The sequence below is a fragment of the Gymnoscopelus microlampas genome, assembly GCF_963454915.1.
Source record: "Gymnoscopelus microlampas genome assembly, chromosome: 20".
NCBI classification, from domain to species: domain Eukaryota; kingdom Metazoa; phylum Chordata; class Actinopteri; order Myctophiformes; family Myctophidae; genus Gymnoscopelus; species Gymnoscopelus microlampas.
The window spans coordinates 6,974,926-6,991,144 of NC_139957.1; the positions used below are offsets into that span (position 1 = coordinate 6,974,926).

The 16,219-nt window shown below is 40.1% G+C and overlaps 3 protein-coding genes across 4 annotated transcripts in view; 2 read left to right on the forward strand and 1 right to left on the reverse strand.

Annotated features, from left to right (window-relative positions):
* Nucleotides 1–16,219, forward strand: part of LOC311035573 (phospholipid-transporting ATPase IA-like) — a 212,174-nt gene that overhangs the window by 76,161 nt on the left and 119,794 nt on the right. The gene's annotated exons all lie outside the window — the stretch shown is intronic.
* Nucleotides 1,403–15,845, reverse strand: LOC311035983 (uncharacterized protein; the record flags this gene model as incomplete). Its single annotated transcript, XM_084044511.1, has 6 exons — nucleotides 15,603–15,845; nucleotides 13,466–13,567; nucleotides 3,509–3,577; nucleotides 2,982–3,115; nucleotides 2,742–2,842; nucleotides 1,403–1,532 (listed from the first exon to the last, which is right to left on the reverse strand). Exons 1-6 carry the CDS (start codon nucleotides 15,820–15,822, stop codon nucleotides 1,403–1,405), a joined length of 756 nt encoding a protein of 251 aa, XP_083900637.1. The 5' UTR covers nucleotides 15,823–15,845.
* On the forward strand, nucleotides 7,481–7,690 carry LOC311035781 (small ribosomal subunit protein eS28-like; the record flags this gene model as incomplete). The annotated part of the gene is made up of 1 exon (XM_084044225.1): nucleotides 7,481–7,690. The coding sequence occupies one exon, from the start codon at nucleotides 7,481–7,483 to the stop codon at nucleotides 7,688–7,690; it is 210 nt and encodes a 69-aa protein (XP_083900351.1).

Genomic DNA, 16,219 nt, shown 5'->3' on the forward strand with positions numbered 1-16,219 from the left:
AAGATGGACTACCTCAAAACAGACTGTGATATTTGGTGCCATCGACACCCATAGACCAGGAGTGGCAACTGCAGGTGGGTGACACTGGAGCCATATTATGCCAGGAGTGGTGACATCAGCAGACACTTGGCTGCATGATTCCAGTATGATGCCAGTGGCACTTGCAGATGCCACTCCTGGCCTGTGCGAAGCCAGAAGCATTATTATGCCATTTCATGATACCTTCATGCCTAATGTCCCATTAATTTTGATAGAACCATTATCCAAACTACTGGAAATAAATAATCCAATGTCCGATTGGACCTTTTGAAGAAAACGTCTTGAAACCAATGTAAGCAGTTGAACAAAAGGGCCATGAAACCCTAGGCTGATTTTGTAGTTTATTTTCCAGTTCAGGTTAAAAACATGACAGACTAGTAAGAAACACACAGCTGTGCTAAACAAATTAATAATGGTTGTGTTAGATCTTCATAGGTGTGTCCAACAATGTGCAAGCACGATAGATTAGTATTGACACACGTCAAATCTAACACACCCATTATTAATTTGATTAGCTGCAGCTGTGTTGCTTACATCACTGTGTACTATAAGGTCAGTGTTATGCAGGCTGCCATGTTTTTACCCTGCTGTAGTTTTTAACCTGAAGAGGAAAACAAAATCAGCCTCGGGTTTTATGCAACTAGCAAGTTGCAACGCTTTGAGGATACAAAAAAAAACAGCCCCAGCCATTGCTTTGCAAACAGATAAAGACCACCTCCCTGCCTACTAGAAATACCTAGTGCATCTTGTTGTTAAGGTATTTGCTACAGTACATTTGCACATACTGTAGAATCTGTCATCCGCTTTGAAGGGTCAAAAACATTTGCTAATTCAGAAGAAATGTGCTACATTACAAATATTAACTCTTTGTGAAAGAGTTAAAGCTCTATATCCTGATAGTAATCATTGCAACTGTATATAGAGTGTTTGTTCAGTAATCTCTGGAGAGATGGGAGACCCCCCATCTCTCCAGCTCTTTAAAAAATACATTTTCTATCAGGCGAGAGTATTTATCAGCTTCAATTTGATAGTGTTCCAGATTCTATTTTGTCTGCTCATTTATTTCACTTCCAATTTCACTTAAGTTGTTTATCCTGTATCCTGTATGAGTTTTCTCTCCTGATTGGATAAAATTGGTATTGCAGGCCTGAAAATGCATTTTCTTTTTACTAAAGAGCTGGAGAGACGGGGAGCCCTAGTTACTAAATAAACACTCTTAACCCCAAAAATATGAATACTGCACCTTTAAATCGATTAGTTTGATTAACCACTTAAAGCCTATATCTATACCCGACACATTTTGAGCTTGTAGATCTGCTATTTTCACTGGATGTTCACCCTCAGAATAGGGACGCTACAGGCTTCATGAGGTTAAAACCCATGCATGTGTTCCTCTGTGCAGGTGTTTGGGGCCCACTGTCTGAACGGCCTGCTCCAGTCCATCCTTCTCTTCTAGTTCCCCCTGCTGGCCTTCAAGCACGGTACACTCAGCACTGTGAATGGGAATGTGTTTTTCATTGTCTCTATTATCTCTGACATAAAAGCATCAGCCTGTATGAATGAAGCATCACCAATAGTTTGATGGGAAAAATTTGCTGACACGTTTTCAGCAAATTTCATCACTCAGTAAAGTCCTGAGTGCTAATTTAACCTACAAATGGAACCAAATGTGGTCCATTAGTCCTAATATGTTGGATGCACATTGTAACCCTATCTCAGATACAGTAGGCCTGGCCTAGTAGATCAGTAGTATACCTAGTGTTTAGCTTTTCCAAAGTCAGTCAAATATAATTGCAATGTTTCAGATCAAAAGATTGCTTTCAGATACATTATGTGATCATAATGGCTTGTCCCTTACATAAATAATTCCATTTATTTATTTTTAAATATTGGCAGATAAATATTGACCGCTCATTATGATGTCAGATCAACACAGTTATGATCATGAGCTTGATTAGGATAAATAATATTCTGAGCCGGATAGATGAGTGGTTAGGTGTACCACATGGGTTTAACCACTTAAACCCCAGCATCTGTACTTGGAGAGCTTTCGCAAGATAGCAGACGTGTTGTCAGCTTGTCGATTGGCTATTTTCAGCGAAAGCTTTCCCCACATTAACAGAAAACAGAAAATACACTTGAATATCAATTGTGCATACTGGGTAGAAAAATACAAGGCAGACAAAGCAAAGCAAACACATAAACTATCACATGTGAACACAGCCATCATGTAGCTGTACCAACACACCTGTTAACTAATACGTTGTGGAAATTGTGATTTCACTAGTACAGAACCCTTTCACAGATCCAATGATACATCTTAGAACAATGTCTGTCGTTCCATCCTTTAGTAGGTCTACCATCGGCCACTAACGCGACACAATGATCTTCAGGGTTATCAGGGTTCTTATAGCCCCAGTACCTGTAGAAGTAGGAGCATTTAAGTCATTACAATATCTTTACAAGGATGGGTTTTCAATATAAGATGTATTCTTTTTAACCATGACCTCAAATTACAGTATATTCTAGATATTAAATACAAATCCACTGGATATTGAAATAGACAACAGGTATAATTGTCTTAGTGACAGTGTAGTTTGTCTTTTATTATAATATTTAATACCATTTAGAAAAAAATATAAAGATGAAATATGTCAAATGTAATAAAAACATGAGTTGAAATGAAGAAGGTAAAGTCTTACGTTGGTGTGGTCAGTGGTTTTCCATCTACCCATGTCCAGATTCCTTCCTCTTTATCAGTCAAACCCAGCCAGACCAACTTGTTAAAACTGATAACAAAGTCCTGGACATAATAAAAGCTGCTGGTTACTGGAGTACAAACTACAATAGCTAGGTTACAACACACAAACGCAAACATACACTGACCACACAAACATATAAGGGGTCACACACGCAGACGCACACGCACACACACACCATACCTGTTTTTCTTTGCTGTTTATGACCATCAGGTCTGATTGATTGCCTCTACAGTATTGTCTGCTATCATCCCAGGTTTTCTTTTCAGTAGAGATGTAATAAAGACCTCTGCCAAATATCATCCATCCAGATAATTCTAACAACAAAACAATAAAGTTAACAAATGTTTCTTTCATTCACGCAGATTAATGATTAATGATGAAAATGTAATAACAATGAAGAAACTGTGATGTCTCACTGACCAGAAAGAATCCTCTTCAACTCATCATGCTTTTCAGTTAGTTTATTATAACTGGACTCATTTGTACCTAAACAGACATAAGAACAGTTCAGAGAGAGAGGGGGGGGGGTTCTTTTTAATCATTCTTTTTAATCACTAGAAATCAACAAACTGATGAGCTTTACATACAACTTTGTTCCGATAGTAAATTTTAACAAATGTCTTTATTTTCTTTCATTATTCTCGCAGATGAATGATTAATGATGAAAATGTAATGACAATGAAGAAAAACTGTGATGTCTCACTGACCACAAATAGTCCTCTTCAACTCATCATTCTCTTCAGTTAGTTTGTTATAACTGGGCTTGTCATTTGTACCTAAACAGACATAAGAACAGTTGAGAGAGAGAGAGAGAGAGAGAGGGGGGGGGGGGTCTTTTTGAATTAAAACAATTTTAGAAATCAACAAACTGATGAGCTTTACATAGAACTTTGTTCTGGTAGTACAATTAGACAAAATGTCCTGTTTTTTGGACATGTATACTAGAGTGATACTCACAGCGTATGACCAGGACAATGATGACAACCAATAGGAGAAGACACAGCAGCCCCAGACACTCTGCAGCAGCTTTGTAAAGGTTGTTCTTTGACCCATCAGAGCCTGAGAAACAAATGACGAAACTGAGGTTATTTCAGAGCATTTAAAGTTGAAAGTAGGTTACACCTTTTAGCAAGATGCTTGATGACAGATAACAAGTAATGCACGCACGCACGCACGCACGCACGCACGCACGCACGCACGCACGCACGCACGCACGCACGCACGCACGCACGCACGCACGCACGCACGCACACACACACACACACACACACACACACATGTAGCAGCCCCTCCTCACTCACAGTGTTGCTTTCAGCTCAGCTCACTCAGACAAACTCACTGGGGGCCCTATCTTGCGCGGCGCCATATGCCTTATGCCTAATCTTATTAGGCATTTTTTATTGTTTTCAAAACATTTAAAAATAGATCTACAAGCTCACAACACGTCGATGTAGATCGGCTATTTTCACCATTTTGAAATATGAAAAAAAGAAAAAAAGCCTAATAAGATTAGGCATAAGGCGTCATGCAAGATAGGGCTCAGAGCCTCTATTTTGTGTTGAGGTTTGTGTTTACGTGAACAATGGCTGAATTCTATTCGGATTGGTTGGTCATTCAATGATACATTCCTTCAGTAAAATAAATCCCACTGTCCCTTGATTGATTGATTGACATTTTTATTAGGCAAAAGAATGTAGGACAACACAGTTACATTTATAATACTTTTGTCTAAAAGGTCTGACCAAAAAAGTCCTTGCGGACTTGTTTCCGTTGGGGTCCTTAGGTGTGGGAGCATTATGAAGCAAGCAATAATTGCAGCACAAGTCAAGTGATTTGAACATCACTATATAAATTACATACAGTAGGCTAGTTGACAATTTTTTAATTTTTGTTTAAACTCTCACTTTACGTTTGCCTCCAAATATGATTTTTTTTAGAGCATTCACAGTTCATGTCAGCTTCAAATATTTTTTTCCAGAATAAGAGTATAGACACTTATCCAGAACCCCTCTTGCTTAACATCTTTAGATGTAATAACCCATTAAAACTGGGAAAGAATCTGTGTCATTTTAGATTTTAGCTATATATAGCACATTGGTTGGCTATTCAAAAATAGCAGATATACAAGCTCATAGCACGTCACCTTGTGCCACTCTATGAGCTTGTAGATCTGCTATTTTTTGAAAAATCTTGAATCTTTGAAAATACATATTTTTAAAGCAAACATTTTTAACTCAAATCTTTGCTTCTGGGGGTCCCTGGAACAAAATATTTTGCGATGGGGGTCCACGGCCAAATACAAATCATTTTTGGGGTCCTTGACATGAAAAAGTTTGAGCACCACTGATATAGCAACATATGTTTTTCAGAAAACTGTTAGATTTAGAAGACATTTTTAGAATCGGTCCCGGGTCTTAATAGGTTAACCTAATCATTGTAACATTTATTTTACCTCCACGCTGCTCTTGTGCTGTGTTCTGTACAACATCGTATTGTGTCCCCGGGTCAGGGTCAAGGTCGCCTGCAGTGACATGGATATCTACTGTCCTCTCCTCCTGCTCTCCCCTGTCTTCCATGTCTCCTCTCTCCTCCTCGGCCATCTCTCACATTCAGGTCTGGTATGGTATGGTATACGTGTACGTCCTCACTCATTCTTGTTCATCTTCAAACTACATTCATTGTATTAATTGTTGGAGAACAGAAGTCGCAAAAGAGGAGGGCTAACACGCTCTGAAACCACACTTCATACACACAGGTTTCAGAAACGCTGATAGGGGTCTAGAGACTGTTTCCTTCTACTGCTGTGCGTTATTAAAAGTTTTTGCCTTGGGTCGACACCCATCATACTCTGAAGACTTTTCAATTGAGGATGTCATTTCCCATGTTTGTTCCTAGAACCAGACTTATCAGGAGGGGAAAACAGAATGACCTAACCTACAGTGTTTGCATTGAATGAGAGCAGAGTGTATAGTGGTTCGGCAAGAGCTAAAATATGTAGGTATACAAAGGGCTCTTTCTCCTATGAATGCAATCGGGCAGGTGCCTGGGCACTGGTTGGCTCATGCAGTATGTGTGCACGTGCCGTTATGGAAAATATTAATATTCAGTCAGGGTGAAGTGTTGACAATTTATTGAAGAATATTTGAGCAGACAAACAGCATGACAACGGCACAACGTCTAGGCCTCCGGACCTGGCCAACAGCCCCGTCGGGCAGAAGCCTCCTGTGTATAAGAGGTGTCATATTGGACACCTCTTATACACAGAGATGTTATCCTAAATGGTCATAAAGATATTTACTATACTAAGTGACAGTATAATATATAGTAATGTTGACTGGTTAAGTTAAGAACGTCCATGTACAGTATGTATATACTGTATACTAAAACAGATTCTGCTGACAGAGTGTAGTCCAGTCCATGGGGGGAGTCAGCTGTTGGATTGACAGCTGGAGTCAAAGAGCTATGGTTCAAATACAATTAAATATAACAGAAATGATTTTGAACAGACTGGCATTCTAACATTTCTATAATAGTGCCTGCATGACAGCCCATCCTTAACTGCTTTAAGGAGGTTAGATACAGTATAATGCAGCAAACCTCACATTGTGAGCAAATGTCACAGGAAATGCTCACCACTCGGCTGTGGTGAGCGTTTCCTCAGCAATGAGCTTGGTGAATTCACAGCTACTCTATAGGACTGACTGTGAATGATGACTATGTTTTTGTTCATGTTTTCTTGCAGGTTAGAGGACATTAGGCCTATTTGCAGTGGTGGAAAGTAACTAAGTGCATTTATTCAAGTACTCAGAATCAGCTTTATTGTCACAGGCTTCATATGGTTAAAACCCATGCATGTATTCCTCTGTGCAGGTGTTAGGGGCCCACTGTCTGAACGGCCTGTACCCAGTGGCGTCAGTTCAGCAAAAGCTAGGGTATGGCAGCAGTAGGGTGACCTCATGCACGCTACAAGCTCACAACGTGTAGATCAGGCTATTTTCAAGTAGCCGGGTTCAAATGGTTAAACTGATTTAGATTATATATTAATATATATTAACTCATTTAGCTGGGGACCCCCTGGAACCCCCTCAGCTGGCCTGGGGGTCCCTGGGGCAAGGGACCAGAGTAAAGAGGGCTGCAGACACAGGCCTGGAGGCTGAACAGAGCTGTCAATCATGATTACAAAATTGAAGTTGACGATTAATTGTCACACAACTAATCGCGGTTAACGACTTAATTGTGTTTCTGTCGTTGAAAACTCGAGCATATGAATATGGCATTTTTGTTTGACTTTTATGCTTTGTAATCAAAAATTACACAGGGCAGGTATGACAAATAATTTGAATATACAAAGAAATTACTGGCATTTCATAATTTTATACTTTCAAAAGTATAACATTCACTTTGTGACGCGTTGTAAGCTTGTAGATCAGCTATTGCCTATTTCCACTTTTTAAATATTTGAAAATGTATTTTTCATCATGGAAAAAAATTTATGAAGATTTTGACGATTATGACAAAAATAATTGCGATGAAATGATTGTGACAGGCCTATCTGGACAGGGACAGAACTGGTGGAATCAGCTGGAGTCATAAATAATGTCATACTGTAGATACGTCATGATGACATGACATCACAGGCTAGTTAAGACCAGAGCCTCTTTCCGGTCCAAGCTGACAACATGGACGCCAGCCGAGTGCAAACCATCAAGCTCGCAAGAGTCACCAAGATTATTGGAAGAACTGGTTCCCAGGGACAGTGTACACAGGTCCGAGTAGAGTTCATGGATGACAGCAACCGCTCCATCATCAGGAACGTGAAGGGCCCAGTTAGAGTGGGGGATGTTCTGTCTCTCCTGGAGTCTGAGAGAGAGGCCAGGAAGCTGCGATAAGTGGGGCTGGGCAATGAACCGGAAATATCGAAAGGATAGACCAACTTAATCTAGCTTGTGTAGGTTAATCGAATAATCCCGAAACAGGTGTTTGTTAAAAAAAAGAAAATCTTGGCTAGATTTATGAGTAACCACTCAAACCTGTACAGCGAAAATTGACAATCTACAAGCTGACAGCTGAAGTCCAATTCACTTACTGTGTAGCCCACTGGTTCTCTGTGGTCCGCCTAAATGACTGATAGTTAGTGAACCAAACAGACTCTTGTGGGTCTGTAACTCAGTGTGTATTCTCAAGAGTTAAATTAACACTGAGGTCCCACAGGACAAAACGTGGGTGTTTGTGGCCTAATGCATTTCAAACTGGGGGTCCTTGAAATGAAAAAGATTTGAGGAACAGCCTTTTTTTTAAGCCTGTTGCCTGTGTTTCTCTTTGTCGCCTCTTTCTGTTTCTGCAGGTCTGAACTGCAGACTCTCAGCATCTGACCGTCAAAAACTGAACTCTCACACTCCTCCCAAGGCAGTTCTCCCCTGGCTGGCATGACTGCTACAGCTTAGCTCTGGTAGGAAATACGCATCATGTGGTCTGACCTCGGAAGCCCCCTCACATCTGACAAAAGCTGAGACGGTGCCACATGTGCGTGCACAGACACACAGACACACACGCTATATACTTCTAGTACAAAACCTTTTTTTCTCTCTTTGTTTCCTTTTTTTTTCGTACATGTTTTGACAATATAATGACATGCCCAAAATAGGTAATGATTCTGAGCAAAAATGGACTACCTCCAAACAGACTGTGATCTTTGGTGCCATCGACACCCATAGACCAGGAGGTGCAACTGCAGGTGGGTGACACTGGCGGCATATTATGCCAGGAGTGGCATCAGCAGACACTTGGCTGCATGATGCCAGTATGATGCCAGTGGCACTTGCAGATGCCACTCCTGGACTGTGGGAAGCCAACAGCACCTGCAGAAGCATTATTATGCCATTTCATCATACCTTCATGCATAATGTCCCATTAATGTTGATAGAACCATTATCCAAACTACTGGAAATAAACATGTCCGATTGGACCTTGTGAATCACACGTCTTGAAACCAATTCTTAATGTAGGCAGTTGAACTAAAGGGCCATGAAACCCTGGGCTGATTTTGTAGTTTCTTTTCCAGTTCAGGTTAAAAACATGGCAGACTAGTAAGCCACACAAGCTTTGCCAAACAAATTAACTTAGGTGTGTCCAATAATGTGCAAGCACGATAGATTAGTATTAGTATTAGTATTGACCCAGTATTTATTAGTATTGACACACCTCAAATCTAACACACCCATTATTAATTTGATTAGCTGCAGCTGTGTAGCTTACATCACTGTGTACTATAAGGTCATTGTTATGCTAGCCTCGGAAACCCATGGCTTTTTTTTTGTGTTATGCAGCCTGCCATGTTTTTACCCTGCTGTAGTTTTTAACCTGAAGTGGAAAACAAAATCAGCCTAGGGTTTTATGCAACTAGCAAGTTGCAACGCTTTGAGGATAAAAATAAAAAAAAACAGCCATTGCTTTGCAAACAGATAAAGACCCCCTGCCTACTAGAAATACCTAGTGTATCTTGTTGTTGTTGTTAGGGTATTTGCTACAGTACATTTGGCACATGTAGAATCTGTCATCCACTTTGAAGGGTCGAAAACATTTGCTAATTCAGAAGAAATGTGCTAAATAAATATTACAAATATTAACTCTTTGAGAGTTAAAGCTTTATATTCTTATTGTAATCAGTGCTACTGTATAGAGTGTTTGTTCAGTAACAGGGGTCTCCCCATCTCTCCAGCTCTTTAGAAAATACATTTTCGTATCAGGAGAGAGCACCCATTTATCAGCTTCAATTTGATAGTGTTCCAGTTTCTATTTTGTCTGCTCATTTATTCCACTTAAGTTATTTATCCTGTATCCTGTATGAGTTCTCTCTCCTGATTGGATAAAATTGTCATTCCAGGCCTGAAAATGCATTTTCTTTTCACTAAAGAGCTGGGGAGACGAGGAGCCCCAGTTACTGAATAAACACTCTTAAACCAAAAATATGAATACTGCACCTTTTAAATCGATTAGTTTGATTAACCACTTAAAGCCTGTATCTATACCTGACACATTGTGAGCTTGTAGATCTGCTATTTTCACTGGATGTTCACCCTCAGAAAATAAGGACGCTAGGCTTCATGTGGTTAAAACCCATGCATGTGTTCCCTCTGTGCAGGTGTTGGGGCCCACTGTCTGAACAGCCTGACCCACTCCATCATTCTCTTCTGGCTCCCCCTGCTGGCCTTCAAGCACGGTACACTCATCATTGTGAATGGGAATGTGTTTTCATTATCTCTGCCATAAAAGCATCAGCCTGTATGAATGAGGCATTACCTAAGGAATAGTACGATGGGAACATTTCACCCCGTAAAGTCCTGAGTGCTAATTTAACTCTGAGACTAGCCTACAAATGGAACCAAATGGTTCCATTGTGTGTGTGTGTGTGTGTGTGTGTAAAGCAAAGCAAAGTTTGTTGTTTACCCAGGGTGTCGGACTAAGCACGAAGCTTGTTTCCAGCCGGACCCTGCATGGAAGCCTTGCTCAAGGGCTATTCAGCGGTGATTCATGATTGATGAATTGGGGAATCGAACTAGGGACCTTCCGGTATCAAGGCCGCCCCTCTAACCACTAGGCCACCGCTGCCACGTGTGTGTGTGTGTGTGTGTGTGTGTGTGTGTGTGTGTGTGTGTGTGTGTGTGTGTGTGTGTGTGTGTGTGTGTGTGTGTGTGTGTGTGTGTGTGTGTGTGTGTGTGTGTGTGTGTGTGTGTGTGTGTGTGTGTGTGTGTGTGTGTGTGTGTGTGTGTGTGTGTGTGTGTGTGTGTGTGTGTGTGTGTGTGTGTGTGTGTGTGTGTGTGTGTGTGTGTGTGTCTTGTGGTCACTATACTGTATAGTAGGCCAGGCCTATCTCATATATACAGTAGGCCTGGCCTAATAGTAGGCCAGTAGTATACCCAGTGTTTAGCTTTTCCATAGTCAGTACAATATAATTGCAATGTTTCAGATCAAAAGATTGCTTTCCGTTACAGTATGTGATCATAATGGGTTGTCTCCTACATAAATAATTCAATTTTCTTCTTTGGCCGCGGCGCGGACCCCCATCTGAAAATGTTTTGTGCCAGGGACGCCCAGAAGAGAAGAGTTGTGTTAAAAAATGCAAAATGATTCAACATTTTCCAAAAGAAAATTGAAAAATGTCTTTAATAGCAGATGTACAAGCTCACATGCAGCATGGCACGAAGTGACGCACTGTGAGCTTGTAGATTTGTTATTTTTGAATAGCCAACGTATAAATGGATAAAGTGGTTAAAATTATTGTGATGCTATGTTAACTACTTTTGCTGGGGACCCCCCCTAAGGACCCCTGGGGGTCCCCAGACGCCACTTTGAGAACCAATGCACTACAAGACATACAGTATCTAATAAACAAACCTAAACATTTATTTTGATTTCGTAGGATCTTTAAGCTAGTACCCACAGCAAAGTAGCATACAACCGACACACACAACCCACAACCAAATCACATCACTGTGAACATCAATACATCTGGACCCCTGAACTATATGAACATGGTTTTAAAATAGAACAGATAACATTCATGTTATTCAAAGTCACGCTATAAAGGCTCACCTTTAACTAAATAATACAACGTCTACCGTGCATACTGGGTAGAAAAATATAAGGCAGACAAAGCAAAGCAAACACATAAACTATCTCATGTGAACACATCCATCATGTTGCTGTACCAACACACCAGTTAACTAATACATTGTGGAAAGGATGCTTTCACTACAGAACTCTTTCACAGATCCAATGATACGTGTTAGAACAATTTCTGTCGTACCATCCAGTGCTTCTAGAATTATCAGCCACTAACACAGCACAATCGGCACTACCTTCTCCAAGGTTTGGTCCACGGTCATTAGGCTCACCAGGGCCCCAGTACCTGTAGAAGTAGAAACATTTAATTAATTACAATAACTTTACAAGGATGGGTTTTCAATTTAAAATTTATTTTTAATGACCTCAAATTACAGTATATTCTGGATATTAGAAACACATCCACTGGATATTGAAATAGACAACAGGTATAATTGTCTTAGTGCCAGTGTCGATTGTGTTTTATAATAATATTTAATACAATTTAGAAAAAATAAGTAAAGATGAAATATGTCAAATGTAATTAAAAGGTTAGTTGAAATGAACAAGGAAAAAAAAATGAAGGTACAGTCTTACGTTGGTGTGGTCAGTGTTTTTCCATCTACCCATTTCCAGATTCTTTCTTCCGCTTCATCAGTCAAACCCAGCCACACTGACTTGTTGAAACTGATAACAAAGTCCTGGACATAATAAAAGCTGCTGGTTACTGAAGTACAGACAATAGCTAGGTTACCCCACACACACACACACACACAGACACACACACACACACACACACACACACACACACACACACACACACACACACACACACACACACACACACACACACACACACACACACACACACACACACACACACACACACACACACACACACACACACACACACACACACACACACACACACACACACACACACACACACACACACACACACACACACACACACACACACACACACACACACAAAATACCTGTTCTTCTTTGCTGTTTATGACCATCAGGTCTAATTGATTGTCTCTACAGTATTGTCTGCTTTCATGCCAGGTTTTCTTTTCAGTAGAGATGTAATAACCTCTGTGAACTATCTTCCATCCAGATGATTCTAACAACAAAATGATAAAGTTAGCAAATGTTTTTTTTTTCTTCTTTCATTCACGCAGATTAATGATGAAAATGTAAAAGCAATGAAGAAAAACTGTAATGTCTCACTGACCACAAATAGTCCTATTCAAGTCATTGTGCTCTTCAGTTACGTTGTTATAACTGGAGTTCTCATTTGTAGATTTTGTACCTAATCAGACGAGAGAGAGAGAGGAGAGAGAGAGAGAGAGAGAGAGAGAGTGTGTGTGTTAGGAAGCCACCATCCCGCAGTCGGCTCCCGCTTGACTCTGCAAACAGCATGATAATCTGTCTCCTATACCCTGCACATTCTAAAATAGCACGTGTGTGTGTGTGTGTGTGTGTGTGTGTGTGTGTGTGTGTGTGTGTGTGTGTGTGTGTGTGTGTGTGTGTGTGTGTGTGTGTGTGTGTGTGTGTGTGTGTGTGTGTGTGTGTGTGTGTGTGTGTGTGTGTGTGTGTGTGTGTGTGTGTACGCTGTGGTGTAAGGCTGCTGTAGCATGTCTGTGGTTTGGTGTGCTGCTGATTAGTGGGGTAAAGTAACTACATACTTTTACTCAAGTACTGTACTTGAGTACAATTTTGAGGTACTTTTACTTTACTGGAGTATTTCCAATTGTCTATACCTTTACTTCTACCCCACTACATCTCAGAGGCAAATATTGTACTTTTACTCCAATACAATTATTTGAAAACTTTTTAAAGTTTACTTACTATGCAGATATAAATTATTACATTATAAAACATACATACATACATACAGGTTGTTTTTATTCTTAAATTAGAATCAACAAACCGATGAGCTTTACTGTACATACAACTTTGTTCTGTACATTTTCATTTGGCAATTAGACAAAAAGTATCCTGTTTGGGGGAAACAGGTATACATATAAAGATACTGTTTATAGAGTGATACTCACAGTATATGACCAGGACAATGATGACAACCAATAGGAGAAGACACAGCAGCCCCAGACACATTGCAGCAACTTTGTAAAGATTGTTCTTTGATTCATCAGAGCCTGAAAAACATACAACAGACCTATGAGGTTACTTCAGAGAGTTTAAAGCTTAAAATAGGTTTCACCTTTTAACAAGTTATGATGCGTGATGACAGATAACAAGTAATGTATGTTTTCAGCACCATTAACTTGATGGGTTTAAAAACCTTGCCCAATTATGAAAATGACAGACACGTTCTGCCTTCGCTCATTACCAGGACTTTCTCCTCGTGAGATGAGAAAAGCCTGGGAACGAGGCCAGGGTTGCAATGCTCACGGGACGGCCTTGCACGCCGTGCAGGAACCTATTTGACCAGGAGCACGCGCAGGCACACGCATAGATTTAAAACTACTTTAAATTCACACCTCAACAAAGTTTACAAAGGCTCCCGAGTCATATCAGGTGAATTAACATAGGAATGAGTCTAGATGCATATCAATTGTCCATTGTGTGACCTGTAGTGTAGGTGTTAAGCGACGTGCGCGTCACGCCATTAAAATAGAGTGCAACCATGTTCCAATTCAGCATTGCAACACTGAACAAGGCTTTTGGCCCAGAGGGCACCTTCCTAGTAATAATAATAAGACTGAATAGTGAAGATAACATTTCAATAGTGAGCATAACGTTAATAGAATAGAAGTTTTTTTGTCACTGTACATGTGCACATAATTTGAAATTTGTTCTCTGCATTTACCCATCCTATAGCTTCTAGGAGCAGTGAGCGCCATTCTATTGCGCTCAGGGAGCTATTAGGGGTTAAGAGTCTTGCTCAATCACACACACACACACACACACACACACACACACACACACACACACACACACACACACACACACACACACACACACACACACACACACACACACACACACACACACACACACACACACACACACACACACACACACACACACACACACACAGTGTTGCTTTCAGCTCTCCTCACTTGACTTTAGATGACAAACACACAGAGCCTCTATTTTGTGTTGAGGTTTGTGTTTACGTGAACAATGGCTGAATTCTATTCTGATTGGTTGGTCATTCAACTTAAGTAAAATAAATCCCACTGTCCCTTTGGTGTGGAAGCATTTTATTTTATTTTATTTTGCTTAGCACATGGTAGTGTATCACAGTACAATACAATTCCGGTCAGAGGATAATAATTAATGGGCGAAAAGGAGCAGGAAGAAGAACGTTCTTATAAATAGTTGCCCCCTATTCAACTTAAAAAAGTATACTTGATCGGCGCATACAACCAGTACTTGCACAAAAATGCAAACAAAACAAACGAGCCACAAATGAACAATTAAACAAGTACAAAAAAGGATAACTCCAAAGTCAAATTCTATCCTATTCGTCGTTTCATTTTGTCTAATTATTTTATTTAAAAAAATATTTGAACAATTATGAAGCAAACATTAATTGCTGCACAAGTCAAGTGATTTGAACATCACTATATCAATTACATACAGTACTAGTTGACTTTTTTTTTTTTAATAAACTCACATTACGTTTGTCTGCAAATATAATTATATGATAATGATGAAATATGATTTTTGGCAGCATTCACAGTTCATGTCACCTTTGAAATGTTTTTTTTAGAATTAAGTGTAGACACTTATCCAAACACACTCTTGTGTAAAATCTATAGATGAATTAACCCGTTAAAACTGTGAAAGCATCTGTCATTTTAGATTTTAGCTGTAGCACATTGGTTGGCTATTCAAAAATAGCAGATATACAAGCTCATAGCGTGTCACTTCGTGCCACGCCATGCCACGCCAAATCTGCTAGTTTTGAAAAATCTTGAAAATTTCTGCAAATCTTTGAATTTACAGTACATATTTCTGAAAGCAAACATTTTTAACTCAAATCTTTGCTTCTGGGGGTTCCTGGAACAAAATATTTTGCGATGGGGGTCCACGGCCAAATAATGTTGGGGGTCCTTAACATGAAAGGATTTGAGCACCAAAGCAACATACTGTATGTTTTTCAAAAAACTGTTAGGATTTAGAAGACATTTTTAGAATCGGCCTCAATAAATAACATTTTACCTCCACGCTGCTCTCGTGCTGTGTTCTGTACAGCATCCTGCTGTGTCCCAGGGTCAGGGTCAAGGTCGCCTGCACTGACATAGATATCTACTGTCCCCTCCTTCCACTCTCCCCTGTCTTCCATCTCTCCTCTCTCCTCCGTGTCCTGCTCCCTCTCTCCTCGGCCATATCTGACCTTTGTCAGGTCTGGTGTGGCATATACGTGTACGTCCTCACTCATTCTTTTTCATCTTCAAACTACATTTGTTGTATTCATTGTTGGAGAACAGTAGTCGCAAAAGAGGAAGACTAACATGCTAAAAGCGGAACAAAATAAGTACCATTTTTGTGTCGACACCCATCATACTCTGAAGACTTTTGAATTGAGGATGTCATTTCCCTTGTGTGTTGCTGAAACCAGATTTATCAGGAGGGGAAAACTGAATGATCTAACCTATAGTACAGTGTTTGTATTGAATGAGAGCAGGTTGTATAATGCAGTGGTTCTCATTTCTCAACCTTTTCAGGCCGTGTACCCCCCAAAATAATCATATTTGAACTGGGGACCCCCCACCCTGATAAGCACTTGGAATGTTGGAGTTGAGGCATTCAATTTAGTTTGACTCGGTTCCACAGAT